Here is a 21,292-nt window from a genome sequence, read left to right as displayed (position 1 = left end):
TCTCATGTTATGAAATAGTCCTTTTGATTATTTTTCTGCATTTGGAAATGTAAAAGCCTATTCTTAGCTCAAAGGCCCTTATAATAAGCCATTCGCCTACTGTTGGATATTTGAGTTGCTGCCTATTTTTTTGCTCTGTAAATAATGATGCAACGAACATCTCTGGGCACAGGGCATTTTTAAATGATTTTGGTTTATTTTCATAAGGTAGAGTTCTAGAAGCAGCACCATTGAGTTAAGGGGCATAAGTACTTTTAGGGCAGAAGAGTAACTCTGGAATTTGTACCTGGCATCTTACCCCTCAGCCCCCAGGACAACCATCTTGGGACAATGACACGGAGGCCCTGCTGGCACCTACCTTCCTTGTCAGTACAGGATTGGGCCTCAGAAGGGATGTGAGCGTGACTGAGGCTCCTCATGCCATCCCCAGTGATGAGAAACAGCTGAGAGCTGGGTAGGAAAGGAGGAACGTGCCAGGCGAGTTGTTTTCATTCAACCATAAAGCCACCAGGGCAAGGCACTAGGGCAAATCCCACTATCAACAGGACAGGCCTTCGGGGAGTCTGCACACTGGTGGGGGAGACACTCCATGAACACAGAGGGTGACAAGCACTGTGAAAAACCTAAAATAGGGCACGGCATGGGCATAGGGTCTGTCCTAGAGACAGAGCAGGACGTTCTTCAGCTCAGGGTTTGGAAAGGACTCTCTGTAGGGGTAACATTCGGTCAGAGAATCAAAGGATGAGAAGGAGCCAGCACTCCAAACAAAGGGAACAGCAGGTTCAAAGGCCCTGGGGTGGGAGAAAAGGGGGCTCTTTGGTAGCACAGATAAAAGGGTGGTGAGAGGGGGTCAGAATGGAAGGGGGTAGTGAGGGGCAGGAAGGAGTGACAGGAGACAGGTGAGGGGGGTGGGCAGGGCCTCCATCGGGCAGGAGAATCATGTGGAGCTGGGTTATCCTAGAAGCAAGCAAGGGATTTTAAACAGGGGAGGGGGGAACACGATAGGACTTAACTGACATTTTAAAGGACCCTACTGGCTGCTGCTGGGAGAGGGTCAGGAGGGCAGCAGTGCCTCCAGCAAGGGTGGGACACAGGGAAGGAGGCAGGTGGAGGTGGGGGCAGCCTGGCTTCTCCCGTTTCCTTGGAAATCATTGTTCTCTAAGTGTCACCTCTCCAGGGGGCTGGGGACAAGCAGGCCTCAGGAGGGACCCCCGTAAATTGCTGAGGAGTGTGGGAATCCCCACCTCTAGGCTGCCCTCAGTCCCTGTCACAGACACACCCACCCCACCTTGACACATGTGCACACACACGCACGGCCACGTATAGCCCACTCACTGACATGCGCACACACTCTCACAAACACGCCCACAGACACACATTCACATACACAGACTCACAGGCACATCCTCAGGCGCACACACTCACAGATACACGTGGTCAGGCACAGGTGCACATGCAAGGTGATCGTGCACACACTCTCACAGACACATGCACCCACACCTGTGCCCAGCCTGGCTCGCACACAGGTGCACTCACGGGCTCCCTCTCCAGGTGCGGGAACCCACCTGAAGCGGAGCAGCTCCACAGCCTCCTCGGGTGTGTTCAGATGCACCCTGAGGTCCTGGCCCTTCTTTATCCGGATCCCTCCATCCAGGCTGGCGGTGCCACGGACGCCGGTCACCCACCTCAGCCCAGCCTGCCCCAGGGTGCCCACTGTGCCCATCTGTGCCGAGATCTGGAGCAGGGCGCTGAGGAAGAGGCACACAACTGCATCCTGCAGCCCCAGGCAACGGCAAAGCCAGCACCAACCCACCCGGCTGCTCTCCGTGGTCCTGAGCCAGAGCAGCCCCTCCACCACGGACACCACTGACCATGCACTCCACGTGTGCCAAGCACTCTACACATCGCCATCGAATCCTCACCATCACTGGTCTCATTTTACAGAAGGGGAAACCGAGGCTCAGAGAGGTGACACCAGCTGTGTGGGTCCCACAGTTGGGACATGGAACAGCCAGTTCTGGAGCCCCAGCTGACTGAGCCCAAACCCAGAGTCTCCAATGCCAAAAAGCAGCCATCACAGGACACCCACATACCCCACATCAGACCCAGAAACCAAGGACAGGTCGGCTTAGTGGCTGGGACAGTCGCCCAGCAGGGCTGGGAAGGTGAGCATTGTCAAAATCTGCTCAAAGCCCTTCGTGCCATGTGGCCCTGGGTCGGCTGTGCAGTCATCCTGAGCCTCAGTTTCCTCGACCCTTAGTGGGAAGAAGGAAAGTGTCCGCCTCGTGAGTGGCCGTGTGAGTTCAGTGGGCTCAGAGCCCATGTGCCTTAAATGCTTTTCCCTCTCTCCCATCTCCCCTCCCCTCAGAGGCAGAGCGGGCAGAGGGAAGAGTGGAGTTGTGGCACGAGACGAATCCCAGCTGCCTCACACTGCTGTGCCACCTCGGGCATGGAACCTCACCTTGCCAAGCCTCAGTCTTCTCACCTGTAAAGTGGGTGTAGCCGCCCACGTTCTCCTCAAAGTCTCTTGGCACAAAAAACACTCCATCAACAGTAGCTGATATAACAGGTGGTCAGCAGAGCGGGGCTCCCCTCCAGCCCATGCTGATGCCCCAGCTCTCTGCAGGGGGAGGCACCCACCCACCCACCTCCCCCAGCTCTGAGGAGCCAGCTACCTGGGCTTGACATAACCATTCACAGAGAAATCCGAGCGCTGCTGGAAGTTGGCTGTCCCTCCGATCTGGATGTTGATGGCAGCCGAGGCGTTTAGGGTCAGCCGGGCTAGGAGTCCAGACATGGTGGGAAAAGTGAGCTCCTCCATGGCCAGGTTCAGCCTTCGGTTCACCTGCACTTCCTGCCCCTGCAGTCAGAGAACCATAACAGTGCATGTGACGGCCTCACTTACCCCTCACACAGCCCTCAGAGGGGACCTTATCATTGCCTCCAGTTTCCAGATGAGAAAACAGAGCCCACAAACAGATAAAATAACCCGGCCGAGCCCATGTAGCTAGAAACAGGAAGAGCTGGGGTTTGAACCAAGATAATTTACCAAGGGACATGGTCAGAGGTCAAGCATCCAGGGTCAGCCAGGTAAGGAGGGGTGTGGGCCCTGCCTGCGGTACAGAGCACTTAGTATGTGCCAGGCACACTCTAAACGTGTTGTTGCAATTTTACTGCATGAAGTCACTTGATTCAACAGCTCTATGAAGTAGATATTATTATACTATTACTAGTCTATCATTCCCATTTCACAGATAAAGAAACTGAGGCCGTGGCAAGTTCAGCAACATGCCCAAGGTGGTAAGTGGTGCAGCCAGTTTTTGAACTTGGGCAGTCTGGCTCCAAATTCCATGCTCTTAAGTCTGAAAGTACTTTAGTATTTCCCCCAAAGCATCAAAGGAAACATCTTCGGACCAGAGGGCAGGGAGGGGCCGAGCCCAGCCTGAGGTACCTTCAGGAGCTTGACAGCAAGCTCGGCCAGGTTCAGGGACTGGTGTGTCACATGACTCCCCATTGCCCCGCAGTTCACAAAGCTCAGCTCGTGCCCAAAAACCTTCATGCTCAGCTTACACTGCAGCGCCCGCCGCTCCCGATGCCTCTGGGCCACCTGTGACCAGGAACAGGTCTGGGTTAGCTGGGCAAGGTACCTGGACTTTGGGAGAGGAAAGGGGCTCCTGGAGAGAAAAGTGAAGGGCTTGTGGGGTCCAGAACAGGGCTTGCAAAACTCACGGCCCAGAGACAGAAACTGCATATGTGTTTTCTTGGACCTGCACAGTCTGCTCAATGCCCAGTGCAATGTGTGTGTCTGTGTGTGTGTGTGTGACAGAGAGACAGAGACAGAGAGAGAGAGAGTTTTAGCAAACTTTATTTCGGAATAATTTTCGACATACAGAAAAGTTACTTCCCCAAAGAAGACATACAGATGGCCAAAAAGCACATGAAAAGATGCTCAACATCACTAATTATTAGAGAAATGCAAATCAAAACTACAATGAGGTATCACCTCACGTCTGTCAGAATGGCCATCGTCAAAAAAATCTACAAACAATAAATGCTGGAGAGGGTGTGGAGAAAAGGGAACCCTCCTGCACTGTTGGTGGGAATGTAAATTGATACAGCCACTATGGAGAACAGTATGGAGGTTCCTTAAAAAACTACAAATAGAACTACCATACGACCCAGCAATCCCACCACTGGGCATATACCCTGAGAAAACCATAATTCGAAAAGATACATGCCCCCCAATGTTCATTGCAGCACTGTTTACAATAGCCAAGACATGGAAGCAACCTAAATGTCCATTGACAGATGAATGGCTAAAGAAGATGTGGTACATATATACAGTGGAATATTACTCAGTCATAAAAAGAACAAAATAATGCCATTTGCAGCAACATGGATGGACCTAGAGATTGTCATACTGAGTGAAGTAAGTCAGACAGAGAAAGACAAATACCATATGATTCGCTTATAGGTGGAATCTAAAAAAATGGTACAAATGAACTTATTTACAAAACAAAAATGAGTTACAGATGTAGAAAGCAATCTTATAGCTGCCAGGGGGGAAAGGGAAGGCAGGGATAAATTGGGAGACTGGGACTGACATATACACACTACTATATCTAAAATATCTAAAATATCTAAAATAGATATAACTAATAAGGACCTACTGTGCAGCACAGGGAACTCTCCCCACTATTCTGTAATGACCTATAAGGGAAAAAAAATCTAATAGAGAGTGGATATAGGTATGGGTATAACTGAGTCCCTTTGCTGTACACCTGAAACTAACACAACATTGTAAATCAACTCTACTCCAATAAGAAAATATTTTTTGAAGTTGCAAAGATAGTACCGAGAGCTCCTATGGACCCGTCACCCTGTTTCCTCCATTGTTAACATATTACATGACCAGGAAACATGGTGAAAACTAAGAAATCAACACCGGCATGTTATTAACTAAACTCTGGACTTTATCGGACTTTTCCATCCCATCCTCTTTCTATTCCAGGATCCAATCCAGGTGCCACATGGCATTTAGTGTTGTGTCATGTCTCTTCAGTCTGCCCTGGTCTGTGACAGTTTCTTGGTCTTTATTTTTCATGCAGTGTGTACTTTTAAATTTATTTCTGATATTTAAAAATTGGGAGATTTTCTATAAAATCCACATAGCCAGTGTCTCAAAAAAGAGATATATTGGCCTGTCTCCCCTCCCTCCCAGCCCACACTCACAACAAGGGGCAACAAGTGTTCAGAGCTGAGCAGTGGCTGCCACCCTGAGCTGAGGCCTGTGCTACATGCCTGACTGCCATACTCCCCACCATTCCCTGCTGTCTCTCCAACACTCAGGCCAAGGACTGTTGCCATTCGTCACTGTGCTTGTGCAAAATATATCTTGGGATGTGAATCTATCACAAGGGAGAAAACAACAGACCAAAGGGATTGTGGATTCTAAGAAAAAACATTTATATCCAGCCCACTGCCCTTATTCAAGTTACTTGCTGGCCCCAGATCTGGTCCAAGAGGCTTTTGATGGTAGGGACCACGTCCTGATCATCTTTGTGCTCCTGGGCCCTGGGGTCACAGTTGGTGGTTAGTAAACGTGAACACGTTTGAACAAATGCCCCAGCCACCACCTTGATTACCCCCAGATGTATGTGTAAATGACATTTATAAGAGCAAAAAGATGCTAACGATCTCATTGTCTATTGTTGGGGCAACGGTTATGTAAAGTGAGATCCCCACCCACAGAAAGGGTGTCAAAATGTATGCGTACAATGAGTTTTCAGTAAGAAAATACTCAAGTAACAATATGAAGTGGGAAAGCGGGGAAAGCACACACACACCCTAGCAGTTCCACTGCTAGGTACACACTGGACAGAAATGTGCACATATATTCACCAAAGAGACATGCACAAAATGTTCACGGTACTACCCATAATAAGCCAGGAACTGGAAACTACCCAAAAGCCCACCAAAAGTAAAGGGGTAAAGGAACTGTGCTATATTCACACTATGGGATGCTACACAGCAAGGAGAATGAACAGGCTGTAAGCACACACAGCAACACAGATGGATCTCATGAACACACTCTAAGCAAAAGAAGTCAGACACAAAAAAAGAGGATGTGAGCAGCATTATGGATGAGAAGGAGGGAGGGAAGGAGGGAAGGAGGGATGGGGTGGGTGGTAGTTGAATGGATTTATGTATCAGTCAGTAGGTGGGTGAATAGATGGGTGGATAGGCAGACAGACGGGTGGGTAGACGTCAAAAGCTGGAAGTATAAGATGGAAACAAACCAAGGTGAAGGGACACACAAAACGTGGTCCATCCATACAATGCAATGTTATCCAGCCTTAAGAAGGAATGAAGCACAAAAGCAGACATATAGATCAATGGAACAGAATAGAGAGCCCAGAAATAAACCCACACACCTACAGTCAAGTAATCTATGACAAAGTAGGCGAGAACATACAATGGAGAAAAGACAGTCTCTTCAGCAAGTGCTGATGGGAAAGCTGGACAGCCGCGTGTAAATCAATGAAGTTAGAACACACCCTCTCACCATACACAAAAATAAACTCAAAATGCCTTAAAGACTTAAACATAAGACATGACACCATAAAACTCCTAGAAGAGAATATAGGCAAACATTCTCTGACATAAATTGTAGCAATGTTTTCTTAGGTCAGTCTCCCAAGGCAAAAGAAATAAAGGCAAAAATAAACAAACGGGACCTAACCAAACTTATAACCTTTTGCATAGCAAAAGAAACCATAAACAAAACAAAATGACAGCCTACGGACTGGGAGGAAATACTTGCAAATGATACAACTGACAAGGGATTAATTTCCAAAATATATGAACAGCTCATATAGCTCAATATCAAAAAAACAAACAACCCAATCAAAAAATGGGCAGAAGACCTAAGTAGACATTTCTCCAAAGAAGACACACAGGTGGCCAAGAAGCACCTGAAAAGCTGCTCAACATCACTAATCATTAGAGAAATGCAAATCAAAACTACAATGAGGTATCACCTCACACCAGTTAGAATGGGCATCATCAGAAAATCTACAAACAACAAATGCTGGAGAGGGTGTGGAGAAAAGGGAACCCTCCTACATTGTAGGTGGGAGTGTAAATTGGTACAGCCACTATGGAGGACAGTCTGAAGCATCCTTAAAAAACTAAAAATAGAACTACCATATGATCCAGCAATCCCACTCCTGGGCATATATCCGGAGAAAACTCTAATTCAAAAATATACATGCACCTCAATGTTTACAGCAGCATGATTTACAATAGCTAAGACATGGAAGCAACATAAGTGTCCATTGAGAGATGAATGGATAAAGAAGATGTGGTACATATACACAATGGAATACTACTCAGCCATAAAAAAGAATGAAATAATGCCATTTGCAGCAACGTGGAGGGACCTAGAGATTATCATACTAAGTGAAGTCAGAGAGAGAATGACAAATATCGTATGCTATCACTTATATGCGGAATCTAAAAAAAATGATATAAATGAACTTATTTACAAAACAGAAACAGACTCACAGATATAGAAAACAAATTTATGGTTACCAAAGGGGAAAAGGGGTTGGGGAGGGATAAATTAGGAGTTTGGGATTAACATATACACACTACTATATATAAAATAGATAAATAACAAGGTCCTCCTGTATAGCACAGGGAACTATATTCAATATCTTGTAATAACCTATAATGGAAAAGAATCTGAAAAAGTATATATGTGTGTGTGTGTGTATATATTCAGTTATGTATGTATGTATACATATATGTGTTTATATACATACGTGTATGTATGTATACATATACGTATGTGTGTATACATAAACGTATGTATATATATAACTGAATCACTTTGCTGTACACCGGAAACTATCACATTATAATCAACTATACTTCAATTAAAAAACTATTTGTGCAATAGAAAAAAGAAAGGAATGAAGTACTGATACACGCTACAGTACAAATGAACCTTAAAAACGTGCTCAGTGAAAGAAGCCAGACACAGAAGGCCACATATTGTATGATTCTGTTTATATGAAATGTCCAGAATAGGTAAATCTATAGAGACAGAAAGCACACTAATGGTTGCCAGGGGCTGGGAAATGAGGGAACGGGGCGTGACCGCTAATGAGCGTGGGGTCTCCTTGGGGTGATGAAAATGTTTGGAACTAGACAGAGGTGGTGGTTGCACAACGCTGTGGATATACTACGTGTCACTGAACTGTAGACTTTAAAATAGTTAATTTTATGTTTACGTGAGCTTCACCTCATTTTTTTAAAGAGTACACGGTGAATGATTCCATTTATATTAAGTTCACAAAAGAAGCTAGATGTGACCTCTGCTGTCAACCATATTGAAGTAACAAGGACTGGATTTATCTTCCCACGTGGAGCAACAGATGAAACAAAAGTTCCCAAGACATGAGACATCAGGTAATGTGAGACAATGAACCCAAGAGATGGGAAATAGCAAGGTGAGCCCCAGCTTACTGCCTGGAGAGAGCTCAGGCTGAGGTGCAGGGAGGGGAACAGCGGGGCATGACAGACTCTCAGGGTTGAGGATCTGGGAGTCCAGGGAGACCAAGGTAGCTGGACTTTGCAGGGCAGAGTACAAGAGAGGAAAGAGCCACACAGAGAAAGAACTCTGGAAATCTCCAGAGGGTCCCAAGGATCTCTGTAACATTGCATTAGGCAAAGATTTCTTAGATGTAACACCCAAAACTTTATGCGTAAGAGAACTGGATAAACTTGAGTTCATTGAAATCAAGAACATCTGCTCTTCAAAAGACACTGTTCAGAGAATGAAAAGACCATGCCATACACTGGGAGAAAATATTTGCAAGTCACATATCTGATACAAGCCTTGTGTTCAGAATAGAGCAGGAATTTTCAAAACTCAGTCATAAGAAGCCAACCAAATTTTTTAAAAAGGATAAAATATTTGAACGTACACTTCACCAAAGAGGTATGGATGACAAGTAAGCACCTAAAAGATGCCCAACATCAGTAGCATTAGGAAAATGTACTTTAAAGCCCCAAGATACTACTACAAACAATTAGAATAGCAAACACTAAAAAGTCTAATCCTACCAAGTGTTGGCGAGGATGTACAAGAATTAAAACTCTCATACACTGCTGGTGGGAATGCAAAATGGTACAACCACTTTGCAGAACAGTTTAGTTAGCTCTTACACAAGTAAACATACAACTACCGTATGATCTAAGCCATCCCATCCTTAGATATTTACCTGAGACATGAAAACATATTTATATGAAGACTTGTACACGAATGTTCATAGCAGTCCTACTTGTAACAGCCCAAAACTGGACATAACACAAATATGCACCAACAGGTGAATACATAAACAGACTGTGGTTCATCCATACCATGAACCACTACATGGCCACAGGAAGAAATAAACTATTAGTATACTCTACAATATGGATGAATCTCAAAATACTTACACTGAATAAAGGAAGCCAGGCCAAAAAGGAGTACATGCTTTAAAAACAAAAGTATACGCTGCATAATTCCATTTATGCAACATTCCAGAAAATACAAACATCTATTTTGACAGAAGAAGCCTATCACAACAGGGAGCAGGAGGAAGGGATTAAGAAGCTCGAAGAAAACTTTGGGGGTGATGGATATGTTGATTTAGTTGGTGATGGTTTCATGGTATATACATATGTCAAAACCTATCAAATTGTACACTTTAAACACATACCATTTATTGTAGTTTGATTATATCTCAACAAAGCTGATTTTAAAGTAGAGTTCATTGATGCTTTTAGGGGTCAGAACAGTGGTTACCCTTGGGTATGGGTGGGTAAACCAGAAGAGGGGGGCCGAAGAGGGTGTCTGGGGAGCTGATGAGGGTCTGGGCGCTGGTTGTAAAGATGTGTTCCACTGGGGGAAACACATGAGGTGGGCACTTCTCTATGTATGTGATACAGCTCACTACTGAGATCTGGACCGGAAATTTGCTTCTGTAAGCGGGTGGGAGGGCAGGGTCAGAGTTCATGGACACCTGGGTCCCCCAGTCCCAAAGCCCAAGCTGACACCTGACAGTGTAGAGGAGTGGGCGTGAGGTGGGCTTGGGCGTTTCCCTTACCTTCCGCTGCAGGTCTCTCATCTTTGTGGACCTTTCTCCTGGACAGGCAGGGCTGGCTGGCTGCGGTGTAGGCCCTGGTCCTGGCTCTGGGGGCTTTTCCGCCTGGGCCTGTCTCTCCTCTTCCTGCCCCCAGAATGACTTCGGGCCAAATAGCCTGCCGGCTATTTCCTCGGCATTTTCCAGCCGGAGCCCCAGCTAGGAAGGAAAGGCAGGGGCTCAGGGAGGAGTAACCCAGTCACAAGGTTGACCAAGAGCTATGGGGTTGGGAGCTTGAACAGGGGTCCCTGGGCTCCCCAGGGTCCATCCAGGCCCAAGTGCCAAGAGGTACAATCTTAGAAAGTCATCAAGCTCCAGATCTACTTGGCAAGTGCCACAAAGCAAGAATTCCTACTGATTCTTTAAGCCCTGGTTCAAATGTCACCACCTCTGGGAAGCCTTCCCTAAATTCCCATATCACTCCCTTCACACATTCCCCCTCCCCTCCCCCAGCCAAATTTATCACTCCTTACTCTGAGTGTCAAGCACACTACTCCAAGGTCACACTCAGACTAATTTGTGTGTCTCCCTTGCAAGATCCTGAGTTCCATGAGGGCAGGGACCTGTGTCTCATTCACTAAGCACACTCAGCCCCTGCTGGTATGGTTAATTCTGTGTCTACTTGATTGGGCCATGGAGTGCCCAGATATTTGGTCCAACATTATTACAGGCGTTACTGTTAGAGCATTTTTGGATGGCTTTAACATTTTAGATCAGTAGACTGAGTCAAGCAGATTGCCCTCCATAATGTGGGTGGGCCTCATCCAATCAGTTGAAGGCCTGAATAAAACAAAAGTCTGCCGTTCCTCCAAATAAGAGGGAATTCCTCCTGCCTGACTACCTTCAGACTGGCACACTGGCTTTTTCCTGCCTTCAGACGGGAACTACACCATCAGCTCTCCTGGGTCTCCAGCATGCTGACTGCAGGTCTGGGACTTGTCAGCCTCCATAATCCTATTGAAATAGTTCTATGTCTCTGGAGAACCCTGACTAACAGATGAGCTGGTTGATTCTCAAAATTTGATGGATGAATGAACAAGTCCCTCCTTCCTTCCATCTGCCCATCCATCCACCCATCTGTTCACTCACTCTTGCATCCCTTCTTTCCATCCTCCCATCCAAGTGTCTCTGAGAGCATTTGCAGAGAAATCACCAGAGGGTCAGCCTTGAGCCCCGCGGGCAAAGTTTGGATGATAGGTTCCCTGTTCTCCATAAATTAGAAAGGGTTGGGATACGGCACAGAGCACCCTCCCTCAGACAAGCTACAGGGACCTGGGGGGGAAGAAATGGAAGGGTCCCAAGTCAATCCATTACTTTAAAGTTTGCTGGACAATAAAGAAAAATCAACACTTGCCAGACACACACACACAAAATAAATAAAAATAAAGTTTGCTGGACATATCACTTGCCAACTCAAAACCCTTCCTCGACACGGCCCTACTCCCTCACTGTGCTCCCACGTTACCATTCTCCTGCACTTACTGTTCTCTACTCTATTTCTGTTCCTTAAACACACTAAGCCCTTTCTCTTAGGAACTCTGCACATACTGGGCCCCCTCCCTGGAAGGCTCTTACCTCAGCTTTCCACATCACTGCTTTCGTTCATCCTTCAGATCTCAGCTGAAACTTCACCTCCCTAAACACACTACTTAAAGTTGCCATCGTTTTATCAATGTGTCTACTCATTTCTTATCTGTCTACCTCTCTGGGCTGTGAGCACCAAGCGGGCAGAGATATGTCTCTCTTGTTCATCATCATATTCTCAGAGCCCAGCACAGGGCCTGGTACATGTCAGGTAGAAGATGGATATTGTCCAATGATGACAGGTGGATAGATGGATGCAAGGATGGATAGGTAAGTGGGAGAATAGATGAAGAGATGTGTGGGTGAGGAGACTAATAGATAGATGTATGGGTGGGTGGAAGGGTAGATGAATAAATAGGTGAATGAGAGGGTAGATGGAGAGATGGGTAGACAAGTACATAAATGAATAGATGGATGAGGATAGAAGGATGGATAGGTGGATGGATGGACAGAGAAGAGGTATAGACGTATGGAAGAGCAGGTGGATGGATGGGTACGTGGGTAGGTGACTAGGTGGATGGATGGGTGGGTGACTGAGAGAATAAATAGATGATTGAGTGAAAGTGTAGATGGAGAGATGAGTGGGAGGGTAGATGGATGAGAGGGATTAATGAGATGGATAGATGAATAATGGATGGATGACAGATGGGGTGTGAATGGATGGGTGGGTGGGTGGGTGGAAGGATGGATAGGTGAGTGGATGGATGATGGAAGAATAGATGGGTAGGTGAGAAGGCAGATGGAGAGACGACGCAAAGTACATAGATGGATGAGATGGATGAGAAGGAGGGAGGGAAGGAGGGAAGGAGGGATGGGGTGGGTGGTAGTTGAATGGATTTATGTATCAGTCAGTAGGTGGGTGAATAGATGGGTGGATAGGCAGACAGATGGGTGGGTAGACATCAAAAGCTGGAAGTATAAGATGTGAGAGTAGATCTATAGATACAAGAGGTGATGGATGGAAAGGTAGATGAATGGCCCCAAGCCCAGGAGAGGCCCTGAGGAGAAGCAAGGCCCCCTCTTACCTCTAGGAGGTTGAAGGCACGACCAAGGGCATGGACAGTCAGGTTGGCTGTGGCAGAACGGGGAAGGAAGGAGGCCGGAGAGAAGAGAAGGGTACCCTCCAGGTTGGCTCCCAGGCTGCCCGATGCTAGAACAGACAGAGGATCAGTATACACCACACCGTTAACCGGGTGGGAGCTGGCCACCAAGGGGCCATCGCCGGAGACAGGGCCAGACACACAGTGCATCCACTTGGCCAGGATAGGAAGCTCAGACCTAAGCCTTACCAAGGGCAGAGGGAAGGTCAGAATAGAAGGGTCACAAATGTACCCACACCTGCTGATAGGCAGAGAGGGGGCATCCAGAGCACCCCACCCCCAGACTTGCTGAGCAGTTGAGGGGGTTTGGGTACCTAAGCTAGAACAGGGTCCCTTTTTGATTCTGATTAATTACAAGGAGGCAGCTGTCTCTCTTCGATGCTAATCTCCTTTTTTCACCCAGGAAAAAGCAGTTCTCAAATTCACAGCCCTCGGCAGGCAAGGATCCATGAGAATTGAACAACATTGTTTCACGGATACTGCACTTCTTTTTAGGATAACCCTATTTTTACAGAGTTAAACTGATCTTCCACTAATGGTAGGGATAAAAGGTTTCCTTTTAGAATAAGTGTAAGTTTAAAAGAACCAGTTTAGAGAAAAGATGGAAGTACTATTCAGTTGAATGCTATGAAGTGGCTCGCACTTAACTATTTTTTAACTCTTCCAACAAAAATGGCAGGTGCTATTTTGGATACAGCAAAAAGATAAAAATAAAAAATAAAAAAATCAAGGAAGTGGCATGTGAATATTTGACATTTGGGAAATGGTATCTTTGATCCACATGTCCTCAGGAGTTAGAACTCCCAGGTCCCCAAGCCTTTGTGGTCCCAGAGCAGGACAATACCTGCCCAGGATGCCCATACCTGAGCGGAAGGTGACGTCAGAGTAGGATGAGTGTTTCCAGGTCTCTGGATGGAACTCTTGGCTGACAATGTCCTCAGGGATGGCCTCCCGGAGGGCCCGTTTCAGGGGGTCGCCCGTCTCCAGCAGCTGCAGGAGGTGACTCCACACAAAGGAGCCCACTGGAGTCCCAGCGCAGCCAGTGGGGAGGGGAGGGGGGAATGGTGAGGGAGGACCCGGAGCTGGCACAACCCAGAGAAAAGACCCCGCAACCCCCCTTCCTGGGTCCTGCTATTTCCACCCACCAGGGGCTTCTCAGGAGCCTAGCTACTGAGAACCACGTCCTCTTTGAAGAAAGGGCGGCAAAGAGCAGTGCCTTAATGGAACTTAGAAATCTAGCCTGTGCAGGGCATTCTGACATGCTTTCCAGAAGGAAAAGGGGGGTATTGTGGGCAAAGTCCTGGTTTGAAAGTCAGCCCTGAGTCTGAATCCCAGTTCCACCATTTATGAGCTGTGTGACCTTGGGCTGGTTGCTCCACCTGTCTGAGCCTTAGTTTCCTCATCTGTAAAATGAACTATAATGACCTATCTCTCAGGGCTGTTTGCGCAGATCAGTCAAGGGCAGTGCCTGGACCTAAAGGACTGAGTATCTTTCAGGGCTGGGAAAGGGGTGACATGCAGTCTGCGATGGGGACCCTCTGAGGCTCTCTAGAGTGGTAAAAATGAAATGAGAGCACCAATGAGAAAGTCCAACAGAGGATATTATTCTAACTGGGAACCCCAGTCCTCTTGCCTGTCCCAGAGGATGTCTCAGAATGCCCAGCAGGGAGCTTCTGGAACAATCCACACGGAACAGAGCTGAGTCTGCCTTTTGTTTCCATCAGGCAACATGCAAGCCTGATACCCCAGGGCCTCCATCGAGGCTGTCCCTTGGCTGATCCCCTCTGAGGGGCTTGGCCCAGTGGCCTATTGACGCAGAACAGGCCCCTCTCCCACCCCCATTCCACCCCTGAACCTGCCAACAGCGGTCTGCAACTTCTAGTAGCACCATTTCTTTTCCTTTTGGCAAGGGGGCGGGGTTTGCTGTTTCTTTAGAAGGCAGTTTAGCAGTATCACTTCAGACTTTTAAATGTGTGCCCCTGGGCTTCCCTGGTGGCGCGGTGGTTGAGAGTCTGATGCAGGGGACACGGGTTCGTGCCCCGGTCGGGGAAGATCCCACATGCCGCAGAGCGGCTGGGCCCGTGAGCCATGGCCGCTAAGCCCGCGTGTCCGGAGCCTGTGCTCCGCAACGGGAGAGGCCACAACAGTGAGAGGCCCGCGTACCGCAAAAAAAAAAAAAAAAAAAAAGTGTGCCCCTTTACGTTGGCTACTTCTCCTCTGGCTAGATTAGCACAAGGGCCCAGGAGTGGATATAGAGAGAGATTCATTTTGGTTGTTGTTCCTCATGGCAGAAGGCCTGAAACAACCTAAGTGCCCATCGGTGGGGCTGGTAACGTCGATGACGGTTAAGCTCCTAGTGGAACACCGAACAGCTGTAGCTCAGAGTCCAAGTGTGCCGATGTGGAAAGAGCTCCCAGACGCACTGAGGAGCAAAATGGCATGTATAACATGATCCTGAGTTGCTACTGCTGTTAAGGAGATACACGCCCATGTTCATACATACACTACGCGTTCTGATGGGACACACAAGAGAACTGGTCACAGTCAGTACCTTCAGGAAACAGGACTTAGGGATCAGGAGACATGGAAGGCAGACTTTAACTTTCCATTTATATTTTGCCATCTGCTTTGAAATTTTGGCTACATAGTAGTAATAACAATGGTGATAATAACATTAAAAGTAACAGCTATGCACACAGCTCTTACAATGTTCTAAATGTCTTCCTGTACCAACGCATTTTATGCTTCCTCTGCGAGGGAGGTATTGTTATTATCCCCATTTCACAGATGGAGATGGAGGCTCATAAAAGTTTAGTCACTTGTCCAAAGGCACACAGGTAGGAAGTGGCTGACCTGGGATTTGAACCCAGGCTGGCAGGCCCCAGGCTCTCAGCTCACTGAAAATTATGTCAACTCACTGTACATTATGTAAAAACTTTTTGAAAATTAGTTGAACCTATTTTTTGAATTTCCACCTGTTTAAAGGGAACTCTCTGACCCCACAAGGGATCTGAGATTCGCAGACACTGTCCCTCCTCTGCCTCGAGTCTCTCCTCCAGGTACTGTGCCATGACCTGACCAGGGCTAGAAGGGAACTCAGCGACTTCCACCTCACTTTACAGATGAGGAAACTGAGGACCACAGAGAACCAACTTCTCCAAGGTTGTTCAATTGCCACATGGGGGAGGGGAGCATGCAAGGCCACTTGTCCAGACAGTGTGCTAAGAGAAGGGGAACGGGAAGGGGACAGAACACCTGACGGATGGAGCGTGAGCATGCTCCTGAACCCCTGCACCCACCAGGTGGCACCAGGCCAGCACCAGCCCCCCAAGCCCGACCTGCAGCTGCTCACCCTGGGTGGACGGCTCTCCTGCCTGGGTGCGCCGCACCTGGGCAAACACCTCCTCGTCCGGGCACCGCATCAGTGCCAGGTAGGAATTGATGCGGATCTCAGCATCCTCCTTGGGGCTTTGGTACAGGCTGGAGAGCACGGATCGCTGCCTCGGGCAGGGGGAAAGTCATCACTCAGGGACCACCCACCTCCACCCAGGAGCACGATGTCCCCTCATCTGCACTGGCTCCAGCAGGTGGCCCCGATACCCTGCCCCAGCTCTCCTGACGTCTCCAGAGCTGCTCTAGACACTCTCACCTGTGGCCCGGTTGTGGGAGGTGGTAGGTTCCCCAGTCACTGCTAATCCCCATCCTCCCACAGGCCAGCCAGAGCCTCATCAATTTCCACAGGTAACAAGGGATAAACAAGTGGGCGTGGCTGCATTCCAAGAAAACTTCATTTACAGGAACAGTACAGCACAGCAGCTGACACACAGGAGGTATTCCCGACCCCCCTCCCTAAGCGAGCCACCGCCCCTACCCTGTGATTCTCTGCCCCATCACCTGTTGGTCTCCTTCATAGCACAGCCATTTACCCATCCACTCACGCAGCAATATTTACTGAGCACCCATTATGTGCCTGGCAAGGTGCGAGGTGCTGGGTGACAATTATGAACAAGACAAACCCAGCTTTTATCCACCTGAAGCTTACATTTTAGTGCAGAGACAGACACTAAATAAGGTTAATATGTGAAATATATAATACGTTAGGTGATAATAACTGCTAAAGAGGGAAAAATAAAATGGGGAAGCAGGAGGCCTGGGGGGCTTGAAGAGGTCAATTTCAGGCGAAATAGCCAAGGAAGACTGACAGCAAAGTGATTTCTAAGTAAAGGCCTTCTAGAGATAAAGGAGTAAAGCCTGGGGATATACAGGGGAAAGGAATTCCAGGAAGGGAGAAGAGCACATGCAAATGGCCTGAGACAGAAGTAAGTCCTGCAGGCTTGAAGAACAACAGGGAGACCAGTGTGGCTTATGAGGAGGGGGGGGTGGCGAGGGAAGTAGGAGGTGAAGCCAAGAGGTGCTAGTGGGTCAGTGGTCAGACCACAGGTCCTGATAAGTCACTATAAGGACTCTGGCTTTGACTGTAAGTGAGACAGGACCCACTAGTACAGGGCTACTCAACTCTGCTGTCGTAGCAAAAAAGCAGCCCAGGCCGCACATAAATGAACAGGCTGTGTTCCAACAAAGCTTTACATACAAGCTCAGGCAATAAGCTGCATGTAGACCATAGACCATGTCTTGCCGACCCCTGAACCAGAGCGTTTGCAGCACAGGTGGCTTATATATAGTTTGTTTGTAATCATATACTTATTTGTATATTTATTTGATAAATATATGCCTCCCACATAGACACAGGCTCTATGAGAACAGAGACCTGGACACCTGTTCACGCAAGTACCTACCACAGTGCCCAGCATATAGCAAGTGCTCGGTAAATGTGATGAATGAATGAGCAAATAAAGAAGTGAACAGTGGTTTGAGACCCACTACTGCCCAATGCCAACCACAATGAAATAACATGCAGAAGCTCACGTTTGCAGAGCAGGGAACCCTCCGGAAGGCCTGGATGGCCCCCAGCCGGATCTCAGTTGGGCAGCTCCTCAGGGACGCATAAGTGCTCAGCTTGGGGGTGAGAGCTACGGCCGCCAGGCCGGCATTGCCAATGGCCTTCAGCACGAACTGGAGCTGAAACAAGATGGTGGTGGGGACTTGAGGCCTGATGGGTACGCCCAGCCCACCCATTCAGCCTACAGCTCGCCCACTTGACAGGGACCCCATCAAGGGGCCGTGCCCAAGATGGGGCTGTCCTCACCTGATCAGCATCTGAGGGCTCCTGGAAGGTGCAGTTGGCACCCAAGGCGTCTTCCAGGATCCTCATGAGGGAGCCAACACCAGGCAGCTGCCCACAGGGCCCGTCCAGAGACACACAGAGGTTATGCACCAGAGCTGAGATGCCCAGGAAGGCGCTGGGGCTGGCCTCCGGGGTCTGAAGCAGTGGCTGGGGACAGAAACCGGCCCCCCGACCCCAGCCAAGAAGCCTGGTAAGTGGTCCTTCACAGGTCTCGCCACGTGCAGATCTAGGGTGCTTCCTAAAAATACAGAGGCCCCAGCCCCCCACCCCTGAGGGTCTGAATAAATTGTCCATGGTGGGACCTGCATGGGACATTTCTTAAAACACCCCAGATGACCATTCATGTGCATCGAGGATGGAGAACCACACCTCAGGGTGTGGGGACAGGGGACATTTGGCGATGTCTAGAGATGGGATGTTGTCACAAATGGGGGACAGTGCTGCTGGCATCTAGTGGGCAGAGACCAGGGATGCTGCTAAACATCCTCCAAGACAGCAGACAGCCCCAAAACAAAGAACCCAGCCCCAAATGTCAACAGTGCCAGGGCTGAGAAACCCTGGGCTACATCACCAGTCTGGGGGAGCAGGGTGGGGGTGGTGAGGTTCTTCTGGGTGGAATATGGTGAAGAATCTCCGACAAAGTGTCAGGGCCCACCCCGGGTGGTGGCACGGCTCTGCCACCTCCCAAGATGTATGAAACATTTAAGAAATAAAACCAAAGTTCTCTCTCTGTGATCAATAGGCAAAACAAGTAAGCCAGCTTTTTACGCCCTTCTGTAAAGCCGCACGAGAGACCAACCATCTCTTCTGGGACCATAGGATCCCCAAGTAGTGGTCACAGTCCCCTGTCTACAGCAGGGGAGACGGAAACCAGACAAGCTGTGTCCTGCCACCCAGCCAGGCTGGTTTTCTCCAAATAGCATCACCCGCCCCCAGTTCTGGGAGTGAGAGGGATGAACTGGCAAGGGCTGAGAGAGCTCCCAGGCCACTGTACCTCCCGCCTGTCAGCTGGGGCGACTGGGACCATGCTGTCCTGGACCTGGTGGGGGCTTGAGGGCACCCAGCATTGGCTTTGCTCTTCTCCCAGGGTCTTGATAGGAAGTTGGGGAAAAAGGTGGAAAGAGGAAAGGATGTGCTCTGAGTGGAGACTGTCTTTAACAGAGGCGGCCCTGGGTCCAATCCAAAAGAACCCAAAGGGAAAGGCACGGCCAGTAGCATTAGTGTAAATGGTGAGCAACTGCCCAGCCCACCTACTGATGAAAGCAGCTCTTTTGCCCCTTTCCTGTTCACCCATTTCTGTCCTCCCTCTAACCCTAAAAGCCTAATTACAGGAATGAGATCACTAAGCAGTTAAAACGAACTCCTCCTGACTTATGCTTTTCTGAATGCACACCATGCCTTGCCTAACCTGTTGATTCTTTTCCTAGATAAAAAGAAGTAAGAATAAAGAAGAAAGTAAGAATAAAGAATGACTAGCTCTCTACCCCCAACAGCCCCCTAAGGAGTCCTGCAAGCAGATCACGCGGGCAAGATAACATCTGAAGAGAGAGTCAGCCAGTCTACATGCACAGAACAATGCAGAACCCAATCTCCTGCCCCAGTGATTCACTGAGATTCTCCCCCCGTGTTTCCCTTTAAAAACTGTCATGGCTGAGCAGAATCTTCAGAGTTGGTCTCAACACACAAGTCCACCTTCTCCCCAGACTGCCGGCTTTTCTGATTAAAGCAACTTTCCTTTCTACTGACACTTGCCTCTCGAATTATTGGCTTTTTAGTAGTGAGCAGCTGAACCTGAGTTTGGTAACAGACCCAGGAAATAAGAAAGTCCCTTGTGTATAGTGCTTGCCAATTTCCATGGTGTAAATGCTCCCACGCTGGAGATTTGAGCTGAGTCACTACAAGGGATCTGGGAAGAGATGGGGAGTCAGCAGCAGGCACATCTCCTGTGACTGGTCCACACACGACACAAGCAATGCAAATATGCCTGAGGGTGTAGACACGGGATCGCATAGTAAGACCATTAGAAATTATCCATCTCTTGGGGCTTCCCTTGTGGCGCAGTGGTTAAGAGCCCACCTACCAATGCAGGGGACACAGGTTCAAGCCCTGGTCTGGGAAGATCCCACATGCTGCAGAGCAGCTAGGCCGGTGCGCCACAGCTGCTGAGCCTGCGCTCTAGAGCCTGCAAGCCACAACTGCTGAGCCCGGGTGCCACAACTACTCAAGCCCGCCCGCCTAGAGCCTGTGCTCCACAACGAGAGAAGCCACCGTAATCAGAGGCCCGCTCACTGCAACAGAGACCCCATGCAACCAAATATAAATAAATGATCCATCTCGTACCTTTATTTTAATATGATTTCTCTAACTGCAAGCTTAGATCATTTAATTTTTAATAATGGCTATGTTTATCAATCAGCTCGAAAACTACCTGAAAATCAAGACTCTCCCACAGCACATGTTGGGGCCCTTTTCGGTCTGGTTCCCTGAAGAGCAGGAGGAGACCCAGCCCTCCTTAGGGGGTCAGACTGCCCAACCCACCCAGTTCAAACAGGCCCCTCTCTTCCGGGGGCCTCACAGTGGCAGGGACTCAGCCCAGGCTGAGTCGGAGGAGGGTCATTCCAGCTGCTCAGCAGAGCTCCCCCAGACGCTCAGCCACCCTTACCCCGGGCACTGAAGCTTTCAGCTGAGAGGAAGACAAAAGTGGGGGGGCGGGGGGCTCAGAAGAGGGGAGCGCTGGTTCTAGGCCTCTCGGAGGAAAACCAAGAAAGACGTATTTTATTTAATAAACACACAGCACTCCCTATGTGCCAGGCTCTGCTGTTAACAGGGCACACATGTCACCTGCTTAGAGCCTGAGACACAGAGAGGTTAAGTAACTTGCCTAAGGTCACCCAGCCAGAAAGTGGTAGAGACAAACTTGACCCTGTAGGGTCTGGTTCCCAGGCTGGGCGCTCCCCCTGCACTCACTGTTTCTCAAAATACCTATTCTGGACTCATTTGTGAAAACCAGACCCGGGCACTGGGCATCAGGCAGTGGCCTCTATTATTCCTACAGCCCAGAGCAGGGACCGCCTGGCAGCCTGGGGGAAATACAGCCTCTGCACCAGCTGTTCTTCCCTTGGGTTCATGGTCTTAACCAGGTCTGTGTGTCCATGCAAGGGTATCTGTGT

At 48.7% G+C, this 21,292-nt stretch overlaps 1 protein-coding gene across 1 annotated transcript in view; it reads right to left on the bottom strand.

Annotated features, from left to right (window-relative positions):
* Positions 1 to 21,292, bottom strand: part of APOLTP (apolipoprotein lipid transfer particle homolog) — a 154,050-nt gene that overhangs the window by 104,828 nt on the left and 27,930 nt on the right. Inside the window, exons 11-20 of the mRNA XM_089895399.1 lie at positions 18,084 to 18,269; positions 17,804 to 17,956; positions 16,230 to 16,374; positions 13,741 to 13,899; positions 12,803 to 12,927; positions 10,158 to 10,352; positions 3,452 to 3,607; positions 2,676 to 2,860; positions 1,566 to 1,748; positions 359 to 450 (exon numbers count right to left, since the gene is read on the bottom strand). Of these exons, the coding sequence (XP_089751525.1) occupies positions 359 to 450; positions 1,566 to 1,748; positions 2,676 to 2,860; positions 3,452 to 3,607; positions 10,158 to 10,352; positions 12,803 to 12,927; positions 13,741 to 13,899; positions 16,230 to 16,374; positions 17,804 to 17,956; positions 18,084 to 18,269 (1,579 nt within the window). The remainder of the gene's footprint in view (positions 1 to 358; positions 451 to 1,565; positions 1,749 to 2,675; positions 2,861 to 3,451; positions 3,608 to 10,157; positions 10,353 to 12,802; positions 12,928 to 13,740; positions 13,900 to 16,229; positions 16,375 to 17,803; positions 17,957 to 18,083; positions 18,270 to 21,292) is intronic.

Source organism: Delphinapterus leucas, chromosome 15 (assembly GCF_059928025.1).
Source record: "Delphinapterus leucas isolate spDelLeu-1000000601 "Yukka" chromosome 15, BTC_Dleu_Yukka2, whole genome shotgun sequence".
In the NCBI taxonomy this organism is placed as follows: Eukaryota; Metazoa; Chordata; class Mammalia; order Artiodactyla; family Monodontidae; genus Delphinapterus; species Delphinapterus leucas.
This window is presented reverse-complemented; position numbering and strand designations above follow the sequence as displayed.